Below are 23,158 nucleotides of genomic sequence, written 5' to 3'. Positions count from 1 at the left end.
CGTACGCGGATCGATTGATTCTGCCTTCGACGTATCAGCGCTATCATGAGGTCGTGCCTCTTTCTGTCGCGTCAGATGCTGCAGAACTTAGTCTGCAGGTATGTTTGTTTGTTTTTTGTGTAACTTTATTTAGTTTGCGGTATGCGGATGTTATTTGACGTCTAGTGACATGTTTTTCTTCGCAGGCATCTCAGGCTGCCTTGGCCGTGCATAAGCAATGTTCTTTGTTGTGCGACGAGCTTACCAATTCCGCGAATCAGGCGGCGGTGGCAAAGAAGGCGACGACTTTTTGGGAGGCTAAGTGGAGGGCTTCCGAGAAGAAGTCGACCGACCTTGCTACGGTCGTTAAGTCGAAAGATGAGCAGCTGAAGGGAAAGGACGCGCAGATCGCTGATGCGTCGAAGGAGTTAGAGAAAGTAAAGGGGGAATTGGCCTCGACTGTGGAGGAGATGGAAGGGCTGAAGATCTTGTACGACGCTTTGCAAGAGGAGTACAAGGATTGCGAGGCGTTGGCCGTGTGGAGGACGAGGGTGCAGATGATGTTTTCATGTTTGAAGGGGGAAACCAGTGTTTGGCCATGCCAGAAGGAGGTGGATGATTATTTGGCCAATGGTGGTACCCTTGACGAACTGTCGGTGCCGGTGGTGGACGTAGAAGAGCTGGAGATGGAGGCTGACACTGCTGGTACAAGCGTAGCTGCCGTCGACGCTACTCCTCTGGATGAGGGCGTCCCTTCTGCAGATCAAGTAGAGGAGGTTCTCATGGATCAACGCGAGGAAGATGTTCCTGTCGTCGTTCCTCAAGAGTTGATTTTGGCAGAAGCGACGGCTGTGGCTGACGTCGTCGTGCCCCCAGTCCAGGAGCAAGAGACCTCGACTCCCGCCCAAGAAGAGCAAGTGTAATGGCTGGTTGGTTTTTGGCCCTTTTTTTTGTAATAGTTGGTAGTTTGAATTTCTGTTGGTTTTTGTGTTTTGCTTGTGAATTTCTTTACTCGTCGTCGACGGCGACGACGAGGTGGTTTGGATGACTTGTGTTTTGTTTTCGCATTTTGGATATTTTTACTCGTCGTCGGTGGCGGCGGCGAGGTGTTTGGATAATATTGGTGTTTGTATTTCGGAGGTCGTGGCCCCAGGGGTCGCGCAATTTGTATTTTGCTATATAAGTGTGTTCCTTTTTCTTCTTACTCGTACGTTTTCTGTGACTTTTGCGTTGTGTTTCGAAGTTTTGGTTATGCGTCATGTGGCATGTGTTTTACGAGGAACAAATATTGAAATGGTAACATTATATGTATGTAAAACGGTACCTGCGTCGGTTGTTCATTGTTTGTCACTTGGGATTCGCTTTCCGTCGTACGTCGTCGGTTCTAGTTGATATTCGTCGTGTGTTACCTTCTGCAAAAGAAAACATGGGTTGCTAGGAGGATTGGCCGTTGGGGATGCCAACGGCCCTCCGATGCTTAAGTCAGTAAAGGTTCCGAACAAATAGAGCGATAAAAAATGACGAAGAAAGTAGAGACGATGGTACGACAACTGATAAGATTGGCTACGACGGGTATTTAAAAGTGATAGAGTTTAAGATGTGTAGCGTTCCAGCTTCGGGGGACCGACTTGCCGTCTTTGGTGACGAGTCTGTATGCCCCCTTTCCGACGATTTTATCGATCAAGTACGGTCCTTCCCAAGCTGGTGCGAGTTTACCTGCGTTTAATTCTTTTGTGTTTTGGAACACTTTGCGCAACACCCAGTCGCCCTCCTTGAACACTTTTATTTTTACGTTCTTGTTGAAGCATTTTGCCACGATCTGTTGCTGCGACGCCATCCTTATCAACGCTGCTTCTCTGAAGTCTTCTGTGTTGTCGAGATTTTCACTAAGTTCCACGTCGTTCTGCTCTAGTGTCATGAGTCCATATCGTGCACTGGGCAGTGTCACTTCAGGGGGTAGTACTGCTTCGCACCCGTAAACGAGTGAGAAGGAAGTCTGTCCCGTCGCCGTCCTAGGCGTCGTCCTATTGGCCCATAGGATGGATGGCAGCTCTTCTGCCCATCGTCCCTTCTTATCGTCTAGCCGCTTTTTTAGCGATGCGATGATTGTTTTGTTGCTGGATTCCGCCTGTCCATTTGCTTGGGGGTACCTTGGCGTCGACGTCTTTAGCTCGATGTTCCACGTCTTGCAGAAAGCCCTAGTCTTGTCGCTGATGAATTGGGATTCGTTGTCGCATATGATTTCTGATGGCACTCCGAATCTGCATATAATGTTAGTCCATATGAACGAACATACCTCTTTGTCTCTTACTTGTTGGAACGCGTCTGCTTCTGTCCACTTAGAAAAATAATCTGTTAGAGCTAGCATGAAGACCTTTTGTCCTGGGGCGACGGGTAGTTTACCGACGATGTCCATTCCCCATTTCATGAAAGGCCACAGAGTTAAGGTGGAGAGTAAGAATTCAGATGGTTTATGTGTCATACCTGCGTGTCGTTGACATTTGTCGCACTTAGCTACATACCTCATTGCGTCTTTGAGCATTGTTGGCCAATAGTATCCTGTAACACCCCGACAATTCTCTCTTTTCTAAAATAACCTTTTAATATAAAACGTAGAGAATTATCAAGGCATTATCGCCCGTGTGAAAACGTAACGGCTTATTCAGAATTTTGCAGCGGAAAACATAAAACTAACTTTAGGTTTATAAATAATCGATTACAGGTTTAGTCCCAAAAATCAACCAACGAAAATAAGGAAATGTAAATAGTACGACAAGTTTAAAGTCCAATTAAACAAACCCAAGTCAACTTAGCAAATCAAAACTAAATACAAGCTCTCTATTCCCGATCCCAATGATGCAACATCTTCAAACCTGCAGATGGACAATGCTTATTGATCCTTAGAGACTGCTCACCAAAGATTGGGTCATCACAGGATCAATAAGGCATAGCCATGATCAACATGCACAAGCAAAAGCACGTAATCAGCAAAGCTGAGTACTACATACTAAATCAATAATAATCCTAACATGATTCTATTACACGAACAACCCTAACATGATACTAATGAACACAAACAAGGGAAGACAAAACATGATAGTTTGACGACCATACTTGACCAGACTAGACTAGGCTAGACTTTTAGCAATAATATTATTTTAGTTGAAATAGACAATGGACCGAGTTGACCGTCCAGAAGTCTTCACTAAGGAAGACGAGGTACGGGCGCGACTCCGTAACCTCAGTGACCTGCGATATCGAGGAACGTTTAAATAAAAATAGAACACGGTGATCAATCCGGTCCCAGAAAAGGCCATGGGCTACCACCATGAACCCCAACTCCTGTTTGTCCGTCACTTTAGACGTGCACAGTCTAAAGCTATTGCTACTCAGTTTCACTTTACATGATTTACAAATTGAGACTCTGTTATGACTCAACAACCACATAAGGCATACAATCCACATTCGTTCACAACTGTTTTTATCTTGAAATTAAGTAAGTGATCATAAAAGCATCAATCAAGACTCATTCCAATTTACCCAACCTTTCCTTTAACCATGATCAACCCTGTATATGGGTATAAAGTTTCAACTTACTAAACAAGGTCCACCGCCCTCATAAAGTAGTGAAAAGCTAAGAAGGGAACAATAATCAATCGATCCAAACCAACATATAGAATAATCTAGTGTTCCCAACCAACATGTTTGTATCAATCATCCATACTAACATGTTACAATTCTCATAATGCAATATAAGTTTAATATGTTCATCCCACAGTATCAAACATGCAATTTCAATCTGACTAAGTTCATCAACAACATTAACATAACCAAGTTCATCAACAATTCAACATGGTTTCAACAATTAGCACACATTCCAAGCACACAGGTATGTACGTACCTTGTATAAACAACTAATAGGCCACTTTAACACTTTCAAATATCGCCTAAAGAAAATTCTCCGCCTAAAACAACCAACAAATAATCCCAATCAATTTCTAATCATTCGCAACCATAATAAAGCATTCCAAATACATCCTAAATATACTTAGAACATTCCCCAGCATCAAAACTTGAGTATTTGATTTCCTAGCATAATAATTATTGAATCAATGATTGAAATTCGTTGAAAACTCTTCGCAAACATCATACTTTAATTTCCAGCAATATAACTACTTTCAAACTGCTCCAAAACATAATTAACATGTTTGAAATCATAAAAACAATAACTTTAATAATTCCTAAACATCCTACCATGATTTAAAATTATTAAAAACCTTAAAATTCATACTTTAAATAATTAAAAATCAATATTTCAATGCATTTATATAATCTGAAAATTAATAATTTAATTATGCAAACATATAATTCTTGAAATTCATAATCAAATCATAAAAGTTATAATTTTAATTCAAGAAACATAATTAAATTATTAAAACGTAATTAAATTCATTATTTAGTTTAGGGTTTAAGGAAATAACCAAAAGTTAGGAGAGAGGAAGGACGAAGGCATGGCTGGAGGCGCGGCTGGAGGCGCGGCTGGGCGGCAGGGTTGCACACGGAGGTGCGCTGGTGGCTGCGAACGCATAAACAACCGAGTAAGGTTGTAGAAAACGAACAAGAGAAAGAATGAAGCAAGAGAGGGAGGAGGAATAAGAGATTACCGGCGCAGCAAGCATGGAGGTGTCTCAACGGCGCGGCAAGGTGGTGGCGTAGTAGCGGCGACCAGGTGGTGGTGGTGTGCGAGAGGAACACGCAAAACAGAACCCATGAATAAGGAGGGCAAATCGAAAGAAAGAAAACGAAAGAGATGAGGAGGTGGAAGGATTACCGGACGAAGGAGGAAGCCGGGCGTCGGAGGAGAGCAGCGGTGGTGCGGCTTGTGGTGACGGCTGCCGGCGGCTGGGGTGGAGTTTTGAGGGTTCACGTGAAGTTGAAGGAAGGAGGGTTAAGGGTTTTCTAGTTCACGTGAATTTGATGGAGGGAGTGTTTGTAATTTTTTTTTCTTCTTGTTTTTGTTTTTTTTACGTACAATAGGAGTAGGGAGGAAGAGTTTTGGGTCTTATAGTTTGGGCTTTTCCAAGTGGGCTTAGAATTAGGATTTCAATCCAAAATCAATTAGGATCGTTTTCTAAATTCAATCGGTTTTCGTAATTCGATTTCTTTTCAACGTAAAATTCTAAAATTACTCTTGATTTCATAAAACGTTGAAATATTTAGAACGTATAAAATAAATTACGTTAAATATATATTTATTACTAAACTTCATAAATTCTATTTAATTATAAATAATATACGTTAAAATATATTTAATAAAATTTATAAATTTACGGGGGATTACAATCTACCCCTCTTAAAAGAAGTTTCGTCCCGAAACTTGACACGAAATTTCCCGCATTTTTCCCAAAAGCTTTTAACTTATTCTTACTAGAGAAGTACTTGTGCCACCGATGTGCACTCTTTTGCCAACTCAAAGCTATTTGTGTTACTCATGAACACCTTTTCTTATGCGGAGAATCTATTTGCTTTGCATTAACTTGTAAAATTTGCTAAAATAAGCAATAAAATGCATAAAAATTCCATAAAATAGGTAAAAAGCGCGAATTTCTATCGCATTCTACCCCCTTAAAGAAAACGAGTTACGCCCTCGTAACTCACCCCAGGGAATGACTTTGGATATTTCTACTTCAACGAATCATGCCCCCAAAGCTATATTTCCATTAAAATCATAGCAAGTGGGATTTCTACACTTCTTTCCACACAATGCCTCAACAGGTTCCATCTTAAAGCTCGCATAGTAACTATTGTTGCAAGAAATTCAATCACTCTAGTTGGTCTTCCCAATTACCCTTAAAGTCAATAACACAGGATCTCAACATATATTCCGTTAGTAATCTCAGTCTGTCTATCGGTTGCAGGGTGGAAAGAAATACTCATTTCAATGTCGTCCCCAAGATTCAACTGGACCTTATTGCCAAAATTTCGGACTTTTGTTCTCGGTAAGGATCTTACAAGTTGCCCTATAAAGGTAATGTCTCCAAATATTCGTAGATAACACCATAACAGTTATCTCTAAGTCATGGGTTTGGTAATTAGCCTTATAAGGTTTCAATTGACGCGACAACAGCTAAATCTAGAAAGCTTCCTCACATTTCTCACTTCACTTGAAATTCGATTCCTTTTTCATCAAGTTGGTCATTGGTTTTGCTTACTTCGAAAAGTCTTTCACAACTTCCTATAATAGTCGTCTAGGCTTAGAGAACTTCAAATATCGGACACGTTCTTTGGAGTAGGTCACTCACTCACATCTTGAATCTTAGCAGGATCTACAGAGACTCTTTCTGGTCAACTTTTCCTTTTTACCAAACCTCCTTATGTCATAACTCTTGGTCTTAACTCTTAGCACTTCCACCAATTCATACATTTTCATCTTTTCAAGACAACAAATGATTTCTAACGATCCTGGACCACTCGAATCTTCTCTTAATTTTATTCCCTTAAGTAACGTAGTTTTCAATCAATTTAGTCGTCACTTTTCCGTCGATGTTACTTATACACACATGACTTCAAGATCCGTATACTTAATTCATATAAAATAAATTCTTTCTAAGCGTCTCCAATATAATTCCCAAGTGTTTGACATGCTCTTTCTCATTCCTTGAATAAATCAGGATATCATCAATATAATAACGAACTTAATTCGGAATTCGTGGAAAATCTTATTCATCACATCCATAATTATGGCAGGTGCATTGTTTAACCCAAAAGACATTATTCTAAACCCATAATGACAATAACGAGTCCTAATGAGGTCTTAGGCCCTTATCAGCTATCCTTAATTGGTGATACTTCGAACACAAACCAATCTTCGAGAACACACTCGCCCAATTCAATTGATCCAATATTTCATCTCTCCTATGCAAAGGATACATGTTCTTGATGGTAATTAATTTCCTAAAATCAATGCATAATTCGATACTCTTATCTTTCTCCTTAATAAACAACACAGGAGCTCCTCACGGTGACGCACTAGGCCTAACATACTCCTTAACGAAACAACTCTTGCAATTGTGTCCTAATTAGATAATTTATAGGTGTCGTTTCAGGATTTAACTCTGTAGAGAACTCAAATGCTCTAGCTGGTAACATACTTGCAATTTCGCTCGGAAACACATCAATGAATCCACTCACAATGGCAACATCCTCAATTTTAACTTCAACTTCTTTACTCACCTCTAACACACTACAGAAAAATCGTTCACACTCTCTATTCATCAATTTCCTCACTTGCATTACAGAAATAACTAAGGTTCTTGGACTTCTCAAAACATCTACATGAGCTCAACCTTTCAATAGGGTTCCTTAAACTTACTTTCTGCATTTCACAGTCTACCTTAGCCTTGTACAAACTTAGCCAGTCCATCCCCAGAATTACATCCAGGTCCCTCAGATTAAACTTTTATCAAATCAGAAGGGAAAACGCAATCTTTTATCTTCAAAGGCAAGTTCTTAAATAATCTTATACACCTTATGGTTACACCAGTAGGCCTAATAACAGGTAAATCAATCATTCAAAATCTACTAACTTCAGACTCTTAATAAGAGATGACGAAACAAAAGAATAAGCTTTCCCTGAATCACATAACTTTCTAACTAGCACAGAGTTAATAGAATAGTAACAGAAACTAAGTCAACAGGTTGTTCAGCTTCATTTCGACTTATCACAGACAGTTTACCCGGGGCCTTGTTATGGTTGTTATTCTAATTAACATACTTATGGAGGTTTCCTTGGCTGTCTTGCGACCCTATAGGCTTCAAACTCTAATTTCTTGACTGGTTAAATCCCGACTTCACCTGGTTAGCACTCTCATTACCATTTTGTTCCTTTTTCCGTTTAGTAAAGCACTCATACTTCCTATGCCTCTTTTTCTAACAATAGTTACCGTTCATTAATTCTCCCTTACAATTCCTACCAGGATGGTTGTTATTGCACATCTTACAGTGATACACCTTCTCCGATTGGTTCCTATTGTTGTGCCCCTGTTTGTTCCTTCCTTGAAAGTTTCCATATCCATTCCCATTCCCATTTTCATTCATATTCCTCTTGAAATTCCCTTGGTTTTCCCCAGCATTACACATTTTTCTTTTCTCCCAAGAACAATATTTTTCTTGTCCCTTCTAGACTGCAAACCATAAATATGAGCAGCTTTCACATACACAATATCCAAAGATGTAAAGGTTTCCCCACCTAATCCTAATTGGATCTCCTCAGTCAAACCTTTCTTAAACCTCAGAGCCTTTAGCTCCTATGTGGCTACAACCTCAGGTGCAAACTACGACAGTGCTATAAATTTGCTATAGTAATCGGCAATGGTCATGCTCCCCATACTAAGGTTTACGAATTCCTAAACTTTTTGCTTTCTCATAAAAGGTAGGGTAAAAATTTCCCTTAAGGCAGTAACAATTGAATCCTAATTGAATATCTCAGCAGTGCTAAGACTAACTCTATTCTCTTTCCACTATAAATCAGCTTCGTCTTTCAAATACATGACAACTTGACCCACTCTCATATTCTAAGGACAGTTCACAGCCTCAAACAATTTCTCAAACTCTCTAACCTAGTTCTCTAAAAAGTAAGATCAGTTTCCCCCTTAAAGTATGGTGACTTAACTTTGGCTAGTCTCTCAAACATGTCCCCAGCAAAATCGGGACGCTCAGTTCTCTCTTGGGTCAGCTTTTCCGCCAAGAGGCGAATAGCAGCAACTAAGTCATTATTGTTGGCCATCCTAAAGCGCGACCTGTAAGTAATATATTCTATTTTACGTTCGAAACTTCACTTAACATTATCCTAGCAATGTAATATCACACCAGCATCCAGAATTCACATACATAAACAATCATTTATGAATGATATTCGCATACATGACATTCAATTGAGAAACAAGGAACAAATTCAATCATCACGAATAATAAGGCAGAATAAAAGAAGAAAACATTCTCTTTGCGTGCCCAAAATAAACTCTTGATCCTTTGGATAATCAATGATCTAACTCTATTCCTCAAAAGAATGTTAATAACAATCCTAAATATCCACAACACACCTGTCCTCAAAATAAAATTAAAAGTTCTATGACATAAACATAAACTATTGTTGGCGAATTATGGAATTCTCACATTGGAAACGAATGCTTTAACTTTTATTGCTAATTCTATAAAGGTTTAATACATCCTTGAAAAGAATAAAGAATAACTCAAACTCTTATTGCTTTAACTTTAAACTGTTTTAGCTTTGCTACTTATTCTTTAAAACATAAAAGAACTAACTAACTTTACAACTTCAAATACTTGTGGCATCTTGCCTATCTGTTCTTTCCTAGGAAACTTGCGGAGTGAAATCTAGATCCTCAGTATTCGTCGATCTTCTCAAAGGATCCTATGTTGGTGTACTTGGAAAGAAGCGTTTTATTCATGAAACAAACAACTTAAGATCTTACTAACGATTTCCCAACCAAAGCATAATCAGAATTCAATAAAACAATAAGTTTGGTGGAATCAAACAATTTCTATGCACATTTACATGCAACACTTAAACATTCAACACATTCACATAGCAATTAACTTCTTATGCTAACAATTAACTACTAATGCACATATAATTCTATTATATATGCCCTTTCCTATATTACCCATCTCTCGTAATAAATCAAAATAAGTAAAACATTAAAACACTTAAGAAATAAACGAGACGGTTAATAAGAAAGGAATTTTATTAAACGAATAAATATTTATTAAACGAATAAATATAAAGGAATAAAGATACTTAAGGAATAAGTTTTTTTTTTTTTTTTTTTTTTTTTTTTTTTTTGTTCTTTTTTTTTTATATATATATATTTAATTTAATTTCGAAAAGAAAGAAAAGCGTACTTAATTCACATAAACGACAAATTTTGAATAAATAAGTTAATTTCGAACTTAAATAAGAAATATTAATGTACTTTCACACAAAATAAAATGAATATGGTCCCCCAAAAAAAAATACGCATTTTTGAATGATATAATAAGTAGTAGCTCAATTCTAGGAAATTCATTTTAGAAAACTAGCTAGTTTAGGCGCCTAAAAATCATTGAAGTAAAACCATAAGCTTCTAGATACCACTTTGTAACACCCCGACAATTCTCTCTTTTCTAAAATAACCTTTTAATATAAAACGTAGAGAATTATCAAGGCATTATCGCCCGTGTGAAAACGTAACGGCTTATTCAGAATTTTGCAGCGGAAAACATAAAACTAACTTTAGGTTTATAAATAATCGATTACAGGTTTAGTCCCAAAAATCAACCAACGAAAATAAGGAAATGTAAATAGTACGACAAGTTTAAAGTCCAATTAAACAAACCCAAGTCAACTTAACAAATCAAAACTAAATACAAGCTCTCTATTCCCGATCCCAATGATGCAACATCTTCAAACCTGCAGATGGACAATGCTTATTGATCCTTAGAGACTGCTCACCAAAGATTGGGTCATCACAGGATCAATAAGGCATAGCCATGATCAACATGCACAAGCAAAAGCACGTAATCAGCAAAGCTGAGTACTACATACTAAATCAATAATAATCCTAACATGATTCTATTACACGAACAACCCTAACATGATACTAATGAACACAAACAAGGGCAGACAAAACATGATAGTTTGACGACCATACTTGACCAGACTAGACTAGGCTAGACTTTTAGCAATAATATTATTTTAGTTGAAATAGACAATGGACCGAGTTGACCGTCCAGAAGTCTTCACTAAGGAAGACGAGGTACGGGCGCGACTCCGTAACCTCAGTGACCTGCGATATCGAGGAACGTTTAAATAAAAATAGAACACGGTGATCAATCCGGTCCCAGAAAAGGCCATGGGCTACCACCATGAACCCCAACTCCTGTTTGTCCGTCACTTTAGACGTGCACAGTCTAAAGCTATTGCTACTCAGTTTCACTTTACATGATTTACAAATTGAGACTCTGTTATGACTCAACAACCACATAAGGCATACAATCCACATTCGTTCACAACTGTTTTTATCTTGAAATTAAGTAAGTGATCATAAAGGCATCAATCAAGACTCATTCCAATTTACCCAACCTTTCCTTTAACCATGATCAACCCTGTATATGGGTATAAAGTTTCAACTTACTAAACAAGGTCCACCGCCCTCATAAAGTAGTGAAAAGCTAAGAAGGGAACAATAATCAATCGATCCAAACCAACATATAGAATAATCTAGTGTTCCCAACCAACATGTTTGTATCAATCATCCATACTAACATGTTACAATTCTCATAATGCAATATAAGTTTAATATGTTCATCCCACAGTATCAAACATGCAATTTCAATCTGACTAAGTTCATCAACAACATTAACATAACCAAGTTCATCAACAATTCAACATGGTTTCAACAATTAGCACACATTCCAAGCACACAGGTATGTACGTACCTTGTATAAACAACTAATAGGCCACTTTAACACTTTCAAATATCGCCTAAAGAAAATTCTCCGCCTAAAACAACCAACAAATAATCCCAATCAATTTCTAATCATTCGCAACCATAATAAAGCATTCCAAATACATCCTAAATATACTTAGAACATTCCCCAGCATCAAAACTTGAGTATTTGATTTCCTAGCATAATAATTATTGAATCAATGATTGAAATTCGTTGAAAACTCTTCGCAAACATCATACTTTAATTTCCAGCAATATAACTACTTTCAAACTGCTCCAAAACATAATTAACATGTTTGAAATCATAAAAACAATAACTTTAATAATTCCTAAACATCCTACCATGATTTAAAATTATTAAAAACCTTAAAATTCATACTTTAAATAATTAAAAATCAATATTTCAATGCATTTATATAATCTGAAAATTAATAATTTAATTATGCAAACATATAATTCTTGAAATTCATAATCAAATCATAAAAGTTATAATTTTATTCAAGAAACATAATTAAATTATTAAAACGTAATTAAATTCATTATTTAGTTTAGGGTTTAAGGAAATAACCAAAAGTTAGGAGAGAGGAAGGACGAAGGCATGGCTGGAGGCGCGGCTGGAGGCGCGGCTGGGCGGCAGGGTTGCACACGGAGGTGCGCTGGTGGCTGCGAACGCATAAACAACCGAGTAAGGTTGTAGAAAACGAACAAGAGAAAGAATGAAGCAAGAGAGGGAGGAGGAATAAGAGATTACCGGCGCAGCAAGCATGGAGGCGTCTCAACGGCGCGGCAAGGTGGTGGCGTAGTAGCGGAGACCAGGTGGTGGTGGTGTGCGAGAGGAACACGCAAAACAGAACCCATGAATAAGGAGGGCAAATCGAAAGAAAGAAAACGAAAGAGAAGAGGAGGTGGAAGGATTACCGGACGAAGGAGGAACCCGGGCGTCGTAGGAGAGCAGCGGTGGTGCGGCTTGTGGTGACGGCTGCCGGCGGCTGGGGTGGAGTTTTGAGGGTTCACGTGAAGTTGAAGGAAGGAGGGTTAAGGGTTTTCTAGTTCACGTGAATTTGATGGAGGGAGTGTTTGTAATTTTTTTTTTCTTGTTTTTGTTTTTTTTACGTACAATAGGAGTAGGGAGGAAGAGTTTTGGGTCTTATAGTTTGGGCTTTTCCAAGTGGGCTTAGAATTAGGATTTCAATCCAAAATCAATTAGGATCGTTTTCTAAATTCAATCGGTTTTCGTAATTCGATTTCTTTTCAACGTAAAATTCTAAAATTACTCTTGATTTCATAAAACGTTGAAATATTTAGAACGTATAAAATAAATTACGTTAAATATATATTTATTACTAAACTTCATAAATTCTATTTAATTATAAATAATATACGTTAAAATATATTTAATAAAATTTATAAATTTACGGGGGATTACATATCCGCTTCTTTTGATTCTAGTTGACAGGCTTCGTCCTCCTTCATGTCCGCCGCATTCTCCTTCGTGGTATTGTTTTTGTAGTTTTTCCCATTCTGTTTTTTCTGCGCATCGCATCAACATTCCGTTCGCTGATCTTTTAAATAGTATACCCTGCAAAATAACATATCGTGACGCTTTGAAAAGTATTTTCCTAGCCTCGAGCTTGTCGTCCGGTAGGGTTTCCTGTGTTAGGTAGTCGAGGATGGGCTTGGTCCAGCTATATGTGTTTGTGGCTGATAGGACGAGGCTGGCATCTTGTGGTATGTCTTTTTCAATAGCGGGTGACAATAGGTGTACTAGAGGTATGGTCGAGAATGGTGACTTTCTGAGTGCGGATCCTAGATTGGCAAGGGCGTCGGCTTGCGTGTTCAAGTCTCGTGGCACTTGTTTAATGGAGAGGGGTTTGAATTTGGAGGCTAGCTTTTTTCTTTTTCGAGGTATAAGGTCATTTTCAGGTCTTTAGCCTCATAGTCGCCGTTGATCTGGTTGACGATTAATTGTGAGTCGCTAAATATGTTGAGTCCGCTTGCCCCCAATTCTTCAGCTAGCGTCAATCCGGCGATTAACGCCTCGTATTCTGCTTCGTTGTTTGTCGCTTTGAAATCGCAGCATATGGCTTGTGCTATCATGTCCCCTTGTGGTGACTTTAGCACGACGCCTAGACCTGCACCGCGAAAGTTAGACGAACCGTCGACGAAGAGCGTCCATACCTCTTCTACGTTATTGATGAGTTTGACTTCGTCGTCCGCTATTTTCTCCAAGTCGGGGCTAAAGTCTGCCACAAAGTCTGCTAGGGCCTGCGATTTCACTGCCGTTCTTGGTTGGTATTTGATGTCGAAGCTTCCTAGCGCCATCGTCCATTTCTCCATTCGACCTGTTAGTTCTGGTCTACGCATCACAGACTTGATTGGATAATTAGTCATCACCACTATTTGGTGAGTTTCGAAATAATGCCTTAGTTTTCTGGCTGCAGTAACGAGTGCTAAAACGAGTTTTTCGAGGGAGGAATACCTGGTTTCCGCTTCTAGTAATGACTTACTGATGTAGTAAATAGGTAGCTATTGCGTTTCGTCTTCTCGAGCTAGGACCGCGCTGACTGCTGTGGAGCTGACGGCTAGGTAGAGTTGTAGGACTTCGCCTTCTTTGGGCTTAGACAAGAGGGGTGGCGACATCATGTATTTTTTGAGGTTTTGCAAGGCTGTTTCGTGGTCGTCGGACCAGCTAAAACCTTTGTTTTTGCGCAAGACGTCGTAGAATAGACGACACTTGTCCGACGACCGCGAGATAAAACGATTTAGCGCCGCCACTCTTCCTGTCAAGCGCTGTACTTCTTTTATGTTCCTGGGGGATTGAATGTTGATGATTGCGTGCACCTGGTCGGGGCTGGCCTCGATTCCTCTTTGGGTGACGATGTAACCTAAGAATTTCCCTGCAGACACTCCGAAAGAACATTTAGTTGGGTTAAGTTTCATACCGTATTTCCTCAATATGTCGAAGGATTGTCGTAGGTGTTCGACATGGTCGTCAGCCTTCCTTGATTTTACTAGCATGTCGTCGATGTAGACCTCCATCGTGTCTCCAAGTTGGTCTTTGAACATTTTGTTGACCAATCGTTGGTACGTCGCACCTGCATTTTAAAGACCAAAAGGCATGACTTTATAACAATAAATTCCTCTGTCTGTTACAAAAGATGTTTTCTCCTGGTCGTCTGGGTGCATAAGGATCTGGTTGTATCCAGAGTAGGCGTCCATAAATGTTAGTAGCTCGTGTCCAGCAGTGGCGTCGACCAGGGCGTCGATGTGCGGCAGCGGGAATGGGTCTTTAGGGCATGCTTTGTTGATGTCTGTGAAATCGATACAAACTCTCCACTTTCCGTTCTTTTTACTGACGACGACGACATTTGCTAACCAATCTGGATACTTGACTTCTCTGACTTTCCCGGAATCTATCAGTTTTTGGACCTCTTCGTCTATGATTTTATTTCTCTCAGGTGCGAATTTTCGTCGTTTCTGCTTCACTGGCTTAAAGTTGGGGTCGACATTGAGTTTGTGGGTGATGACGTCTGGACTGATTCCTGTCATGTCCTCGTGCGACCAAGCGAAGCAGTCCGAGTTTTCTCTTAGGAATGACACTATCTGACTTTTGATGTTGTCAGGCAGTGACGCTCCGATCCTTACTACTTGGTCTGGCTTTGTCTGATCTAGTATTATCTCATCAATTTGTTGGTCGTCGGGGTCGTCTACCGTCGACCCTGGCTGTAATTGCTAGATGGATGACTTTGATGGTTTCAGCGCCGTTTCATAGCATTTCTTTGCGTCCCTTTGTTGTCCTTTGATTTCCATGACTCCCCATTTGGTTGGGAACTTGATTGATTGGTGGTATGTCGACGGCACCGCCTTCATTTTGTGGATCCATGGTCGTCCTAAAATGACGTTGTATGCTGATGGGCAGTCGACGGCGTTGAACTTGGTCATTACATTAACACCTTCTGCGTACGTAGGCAGCGATATCTCTCCTACTGTTCGTAGCGATTCTCCACTGAATCCTACTAGGACTGTCGACCTTCTGATTATACTCTTTTCGTCTAGTCCCATTTCTTGGAGAGCCTCTAGGAACAATACGTTTGCTGAACTGCCATTGTCGATCAATATCCTTTTGATGAGAGCTTTGCCTATTGGGAGCGATATGACTAGTCCGTCATGATGTTCCTGTTGTGTTTCGGTTGAATCTGAGTCGTCGAAGGTTATTATCATCGCTGCTAATGACTTGTCGAGTGCTACTTCGTCTTCGGTCTGCCCCTCTTTGACGGCTTCAGATTCGCCTCTGTTGATTTTTTAGCTGCAGAAGAGGTTAGTCCACATATATCTGAACCACCAGAAATAACGTTTACCACTTTTTCGAACATGGGCGGGGCCGGTCGGTTGCCGCTTGGTGCTGGGTTGGGTTGGGAGTTGCTGTCCTTGTTGTACGTCTCCTTTGCCTTGTCGCTCAGTAGGTCCTTCAGGTGGCCTCTTTTCAGTAGATACGCTACCTCCTTTTTGAGGGAGATGCATTCCTCGGTTGTGTGGCCATTGTTGCGGCGGAAGTCGCACCACCTGCTCATGTCCTTCGTAGAGTCTGGTCTGTCGCTCTTCTTAGGCCATCTGACGGTACCACCTACACTTTGAAGGGCGTTCACCATGCCTCCGATGTCGACGTTGAAGCCATACTCGGAGATGGGGGGATAAACGACCCGTTCATTCCTGTAAACATTGTTAGTATCATCATATTGATTGACATTTTGTACCTGGTTCTGGCGGTTGTATGGTTGGTGTCTCCAGCTGTTGTTCCTTGGGGTGTACGACCTCCTGTCGCTGCTGCCCCCTGCTGGTCGCTGAGAAGCCATTCGTGTAATCTCGTCGTCTTCAATCCGCATCTGGGCAGTGGCCCTCGATCTGACCTCTTCGAAGGTTGCACAGGGATATTTGGTTAGTTCCCGGTACAGCTCCGAGTTGGGGATGAGACCTCTCTTGAATGTTTCGATGGTTGTCCTGACATTACAGTTTTTTATAATAATTTTCTCACAATTAAAACGGTTAAAATAATCGCGTACCGACTCGGTAGGTCCTTGGACCAACCGATAGAGGTCACTTGTCTATTTCTCCAACTGGCGACTGCTGGCGAATTGCTGGTATAAGGCGTTGATGAGGTCGGACAGGTAGAAGATGGATCCAGGTGTTATGTTCATGAGCCATTCCAGAGCTGCTCCGTCAAGGGTTCCACCGAATGATTTGCACATGACGGGCTCGACCAGGTCGTAGGGGATGCCGATCTGCCACATTCGCTGCTTGTAGACGTTGACGTGTCTTTATGGATCGGACGTTCCGTCGTACAGGGTGGTCCAGGTAGGGAGTCGGAGCTGGTGTGGTACCGTCACCCTAGCGATCGCTTCACAGAACGGTGACGCTGCATACCCGTCGGTCGGTTCGGTTTCCACGGGTGTGGGTGCCCCTGGCAGTTTGGTCATCAGCTTTAGCATCAACGAGCATTGCTTCTTCATGTGAGTTTCCATCTTATTTAGGCGCTTGGTGACGGGGTCCGGTGTTGCTTCATCCTCTTCTCCATGTGGCTCTTCCCCTTCGGACAGATCCTCGGAGTCGTCAGTCATCTCGAATATCAACTTCTTTGGTTTTGCACCTGGCTTGTAACACGATTGATGCTTGGTACTTTTCACAGAGTCGAGCTCCTTCTGGAGGTTTTCAATGGAGGCCCTTTCTTGGGCCAGCTCTGCTTGGGCCTTTTCGTAGGCCGCTTTCATCTCTGCGAGCGTCATCTCTTCAATAGTCATGGTGTGTAGGGTGATTTTGTGTGAAACCTAGTTAATGTCCCCACAGACGGCGCCAAACTGTTTATGCCAAATTTCGTCTAGGGGCGACCTTTGGCTTGGGTCGACACTAACTAAGCAAGAATCAAATAAAGAAAGACAAAAGAGACACGACACAGAGAAGTGTTGACGCGGAAAACCCAGGAAAAAGGTAAAAAACCGCGGATAGCTATATGAGGCTATCAATCCACTAAGTTTCCTATCTGATTGTTTGTGTATTATTCTAGAAATCAATGTAGCAAAATTAAAGAGCGAATACAAGAGTAATATGAATGCTTAATAGCTTGAAAAGTATGAGTGCTTTAGTTCATGTGTCCTCTCATATCCTGCTGCTAAGCTTTTATATGCGGAAGATAACGGCTTCATTGGTTGGGAGAATCCCTATCCTTTAGGGATTTTCCCCTGATCGTCGCCCATGACCGTTTCTGGTCTCCAACGTCTTCCGTATTCCTTGGCGACTCCTTGGACCTATTCTGCTTGTGTGGCGGCGCCAGCTATCTTGGGCTTTGGGCTTCTGATCTTAACCTATCTCCACTTATCTTCTTCGTCGATCGTTACTACTTCTTTGTCGCTAGTATCCTGTCGCTAGTCTTATGTCGCCTGGACCCTCGTCGACTATTGTCACACTCGACGTGCTCATCCGACGCGATATTTACCTGTGATACAACGATACCTGGGAGACACGACATGATCAAACGTAAAAGCAGTTATGTCGTTAGTACAAAAAGTGGGATAACAAGATACTTGAGATGGGTATAGCTTTCCTAATTCCCCGGTGAGACAATTGTTGATTGTTAATACATGTTACTACATACCTAGTACATACATAAGGCGTTAGGATCCTCTAGAGTTGGAGAGAACTCTAACTTGTAGAGTTGAACAAATCTTGACCTTCTACCATAATTAATGGCTAAGATTGTCCCACTAACTCAATTTAATTAAAAAAAAACAGCATTCTCCTTCCCCGACCTGATTCAAATAATTAATCATTCATTCATTCTTCTTCATCCTCGTAGCTAGATCACCTTGCTGAAAACTCATTTCATTTCTCAAATAAAATTTCCATGTTTCTTCCTCTCTCAAATAGAGCAATTGAAACTTAGAAGGGGACGGTAATGGAGAGTATTGTTGTAATATGTAGTTGTGGGGGGTGGAAAGGTGTCGATCAGCCGACAAATCTACAATGGTAATTTGACGCAAGAATGCAGGATGTTGCCATGGTGGTGCTTTAAAAAAAATAGTGCTTAGCTAAAACACATACGGAGTAGTTTGATGTTTTATGTGTTTTTCCCAAACTTTAATGATGTGGAATGTAATCTAGCCCTTCACTATATTGGATGGTTGAGATTTTACCAAATCTATAATATAGAGTTATCTAATAGCTCCAGAGGATTTGAACCCATACATAAGATAACAAATAAGAGTACTTCACATTTGTATATATTTTTGGACTTAATCTTGATTTTAGATATATAGACTACTACGCAGTGGCGGCTCCAGTATGGGTTTGTGGGTTCAACTGAACCCATACTGGGAAAAAAAAGAGCATTAACTAGTTTCTGAAATTAGGAAATAAGTTATGTAAAATTTAGCGCTAATAATAGACAAAGAATTAATGCTGGAACACTGGTTAGAGCACTTAAAATATCGGGAATGATTGCGGGGTTTGAGCCTAGCGAGGTGAGTTTTTAGACATATTTAATTTATTTTTCTTCCTATTTTGTTTTGGTGGAGTAATACTTTGTTTCTCACACCTTTAGCAATAGTTTTAAACTTTTACAAACACATATTTTTATATATACGGAGTACCTATTACTAAATGGATTTGGTTTTACTCATTTTCTTTGATTTTTTTTTTTTAAGTTATTTTCTTATGTACTACGATACGTATAAAATCTGTTATTTGCACACAAAAATTCAGTAAAATCTGCTAATCTACGTTTTGCACCAAAAATATGACTTATGTTTTAATTTTTCGAACCCTTAACACAAATTTCCTGGCACCGCCACTGCTACTACGTATATATTAATTGCTCCACAGTAAACTACTACGTATATTTTTATGAAATCTTGTTCATGATAATTATGACTCATTTTTTTCGGAATATATATAGGAGCACAAAATAAATATTATGAAATTAATAAGTACATTATGTTCAACTGTTTTAAAAGGCTGGGGAGTTGGGGGACATAAAATCGAATATCCACTAGAAAACATGGAGAAGAAAATACTACTCCGTAAAAGAAGTGTTGATTATTGATTATCACAAGTCACTTCACATCATATCACCAATGGATATTGTTGATTTGTTGTGTTCTGATATATGATCTTGTAGATCGAATGACAATCCACTGACCAAAACAATGCTCTTGCTTTTACATACATGGTCTAAATATTATAGACAATAAAAACTCCACCAATTTTATGTTATACGTAGTATGCACAAACTTTAATTACCTTGTATTAAATTCATGAATGCATAGATCAATATCATGCTTGCATGCACTTTATGCAAATTATAAAGTAGGGTGATGATAAAGGTCGCAAGTTGCGACAACATTTATTTGTCGCAATCTTACGTGTCGGAGTTTAATTGGTACATATACGCGCCACGTAGGCTATGCATCATCAGAACATTTTTACTATCAATCTAATATTTTTACTATGAAAATATATAAATAAGGTATTCGACATAAGGAAGGAAACAAATTAGAATATTAAGATTTTCCTACCTTTTTATAAAACATGTATAATAGGTTATATAAGTTAAATGCTTTAATTTTCAATTTAAACCATGACACATAAGCATGTCATGTCATCATTGTGACACGGCTTAAAGGTCGCATGTTGCGACCTTTATCATTTTCGTATAAGGTATTTGATTAGGTTTGCTTTAGTATTAACTTAGAAATTCTTACTAATTAATTAATCCTTTTTTTCAATTTGAGGTAATTAAGTGTCATTTCAAGATATGATATAACACTTTAGAAGGACTACTTAACTAGCTGATTGAATAATGATCCTGTTGTAATTAATATCCCAACATATATCATTTCATCATTTGATGATGTATATATTACCCTTCAATTCAATGGAAAATATGTACGTCCCAACACAAAATAATGTGAAAAAAGTTGAAAATTTGAACATATATATGAAGTATATTCTCATAAGTAACTTAATTATTAGTGTTCTAATTTCAACCTTACATGTACTAATTAAAACTGCTAATTAGTAATTTAAGGAAACAACTTATTTCCGCATTTGCATTTCCATTCTACAAGATAATAACTATCATGATTATTATCTTCATAACCATCATAAGATGTTGGCTCATAACCAATGTAAGATGTTGGCGAGATTGCATCCCTTAATTCATCGCTAGAACCCTTATAAGTAACAACAAGCGCCGCGACACATGGATGGCAACCCGAGCACTTGTTCATACAATTAGGCGGACGTGAACCCAACACTGTTTTTACGCTCTTCATTATATCTCTTGCATCTATATTGCCATCCAAAAAAAAAAGTTAAATTAACGTACTCTGTATATCACTATAAGAATTTTTGTATCTTTAATGATAACCTAATTACGACGGGTGAAAAATCCCGTCGCAAAGTCTTTTGCGACGAGGCTAACAACCAAACAAAGACAGAAACAACGAGATTTTCCATTAACGACGACCCTCTTTTATGACGGGTTCGTGACAGGAAATCCCGTCATTAATCAACGATTATTGGCCTCTAGTGACGGGATTTCTCGTCGTTAATAGTACAATTGTAGTGTATATTTGACAATAATTAAACAAAAAAAATTGAACATTTTTGAGTAATATATGAACAAATACCTGATTTGGAAGGTAAATTTACGAGGAAAATGACTAGGGTAACCATGATAACCAATTTTATCCCATGTTGGTACGTTGTTGAAATTGCCATTATTTGAGTGTAGCTAGGAAAATGAAGATAAAGATTTTAAGAGGAGAGAGAAAGTATATGTAAAAGAGATTTGAGATTATGAAATGAAGCAAATGAGAAATATATTTATATGAAATTTGAGAATTTGAGCTTTAAGGGGTTTTGGATGTTTCCTTTAAGACAGACAGTTACTTGGATCGAGATCAAAGTTTCAATTCTTCTTTAATTACTTTACTTGTTACGGAGTACTAAATGGACCATTGACTCACTAATCCAAAAATTTCAGGTGTTTTGACTTATTCTTTGTGCTTTTGGGAAACTGTTACTTTGATCTTAATGGCCACATTATTTCTGAGGGGCCCTGATTAATTGACTCGGGGAGTCAGGGGCATGGGTATACACTCCTTTTGTCACTTAGATCTGTTCTGCTCGATTTATTTTGACTTATTTCAGACAAAATAAGTTTAGATAAGTTCAGATAATTTCAGATAAGTTCAGCAAAAATAAGTTTTTTTCAGATATTTTCACACACAAAAAAGTATATTTCATACAAAATAAGTTCAAATAAATTAAGCCAGTCAAAATAAATCCAATAGAACGGAGCCTTATACTTGTAACAATTTAACTAATATATTTATCAATACGGTAATTAAATTTTCCCTGAAAAAAACATACTACGAAAATTTGATGTGCATTTATGCGTAAATAGAATTATACTACATATACCACAAAATTATAATGATATTTGTCTATTTGATAAAATACACTCAAACTAATCGTATTTTTATTACTCGGTGTACACTATCATTTGATTTTCATGTAGGAAATTATGATCAAAATTAATGTATAAATAGTGCAAAAGTCAAAATATTACAAGTATTTAAGAATTGAGATTTGATGTAAGCAATGTTCTCTATTTCCGAGCCTCTCTTCATTTTATTTTTTGTTGCTGTTGTTGTTGTTGTTGTTGTTGTTGTTGTTGTTGTTGTTGTTGTGTTGTTGATTTCAATAAAGCTACATATGTTTTCGGTGTAGTGAATCAACATATACCCCTATGGTGGGGTTTGAGTCTAGTTAAGTTTTGTGTGTTGAGTTTAGTATAAGTTGTTTCTTTGGTAAAATTTATCGAGATAAAAAATGAGGTAAATCGTTCAACTAATCAGATGAATCTAATAGACGGAAATCATATTCGTCGCGGCTACAACATATCTATAGACCCCTTCATCGAAGAAAGGTGTAAATCACAACGATAGGAAGGAGGATATATAGAATGTTTGATATGCAACGATTGTAACTCTGGTGAAAGAAATTGATTCAATACAAACCTAAAGTGTATTTGCATGATGATGGATTTTTCTTGGTTGACTCCCTAAAGTATATGGAGCTTTTGAACTTAAGCATAGCTTACGGGTGTTGAGCTCTTGTCTTAAACCTATGCGCGAGGGCTGGTCATTTTCACAGAAAAAGAGAAACTTATCTTTTCTTCTCGTTTGTTTTGGGCCCTTGCCCTGTTATGGACTACGTACCATTCCAAATAAATAAAAATCAAGAATTTTTTCTTTGATTAAATTGTTATGTATTTGTTAGATTCTAATCTATATGTAGCAATCTTGTGATTTTTTATCAATGAATTAATTAATTTGATTATAAAAAAAAAATATAGGCAATGTTGTCTAAACTAGGCACATAAGTTGGTAGATAAATGTTCATATGAGTTCAAACATATTAAGCGTTCATGGCTTATTTGAGGAATCCAAGTTCAACATACAGTTATAGGTGCATGGAACGAGATTAGGAAATACTATACACGTACGACGTACGTGTGGCCGAAATGACGTACCTCTCATGTTATATCGTGCCAACTGCAAGCTCAACCCACCTATCCAGGCCCGTGCTCACTTCATGAATATGTTTCTAGG

General features: G+C 38.8%; 1 protein-coding gene and 1 long non-coding RNA gene across 2 annotated transcripts; both read right to left on the bottom strand.

The window, feature by feature from the left end:
* Positions 1-2,664: 2,664 nt before the first annotated feature.
* LOC130459706 (uncharacterized) lies at positions 2,665-3,946 on the bottom strand. Its single transcript, XR_008919288.1, has 2 exons — positions 3,881-3,946; positions 2,665-2,886 (listed from the first exon to the last, which is right to left on the bottom strand). It is a non-coding gene; the product is annotated as an uncharacterized lncRNA (long non-coding RNA).
* A 16,469-nt stretch (positions 3,947-20,415) lies between these two features.
* On the bottom strand, positions 20,416-21,461 carry LOC130459999 (EPIDERMAL PATTERNING FACTOR-like protein 2). The gene is made up of 2 exons (XM_056827648.1): positions 21,170-21,461; positions 20,416-20,826 (listed from the first exon to the last, which is right to left on the bottom strand). Exons 1-2 carry the CDS (start codon positions 21,258-21,260, stop codon positions 20,561-20,563), a joined length of 357 nt encoding a protein of 118 aa, XP_056683626.1. The 5' UTR covers positions 21,261-21,461; the 3' UTR covers positions 20,416-20,560.
* Positions 21,462-23,158: the final 1,697 nt, after the last annotated feature.

The sequence above is a fragment of the Spinacia oleracea genome, chromosome 4 (assembly GCF_020520425.1).
Source record: "Spinacia oleracea cultivar Varoflay chromosome 4, BTI_SOV_V1, whole genome shotgun sequence".
In the NCBI taxonomy this organism is placed as follows: Eukaryota; Viridiplantae; Streptophyta; class Magnoliopsida; order Caryophyllales; family Amaranthaceae; genus Spinacia; species Spinacia oleracea.
Note: the sequence above shows the minus strand (reverse complement) of the source record. Positions and strands in the feature narration are given on the sequence as shown.

Excerpts from the sequence above, each read along its gene's own strand:
- LOC130459999 (XM_056827648.1), bottom strand. The coding sequence starts at position 21,260 with ATGGCAATTTCAACAACGTACCAACATGGGATAAAATTGGTTATCATG. Across the intron at positions 20,827-21,169 it reads AAATTTACCTTCCAAATCAG|ATGCAAGAGATATAATGAAG; the intron begins GTATTTGTTCAT and ends ATGGCAATATAG.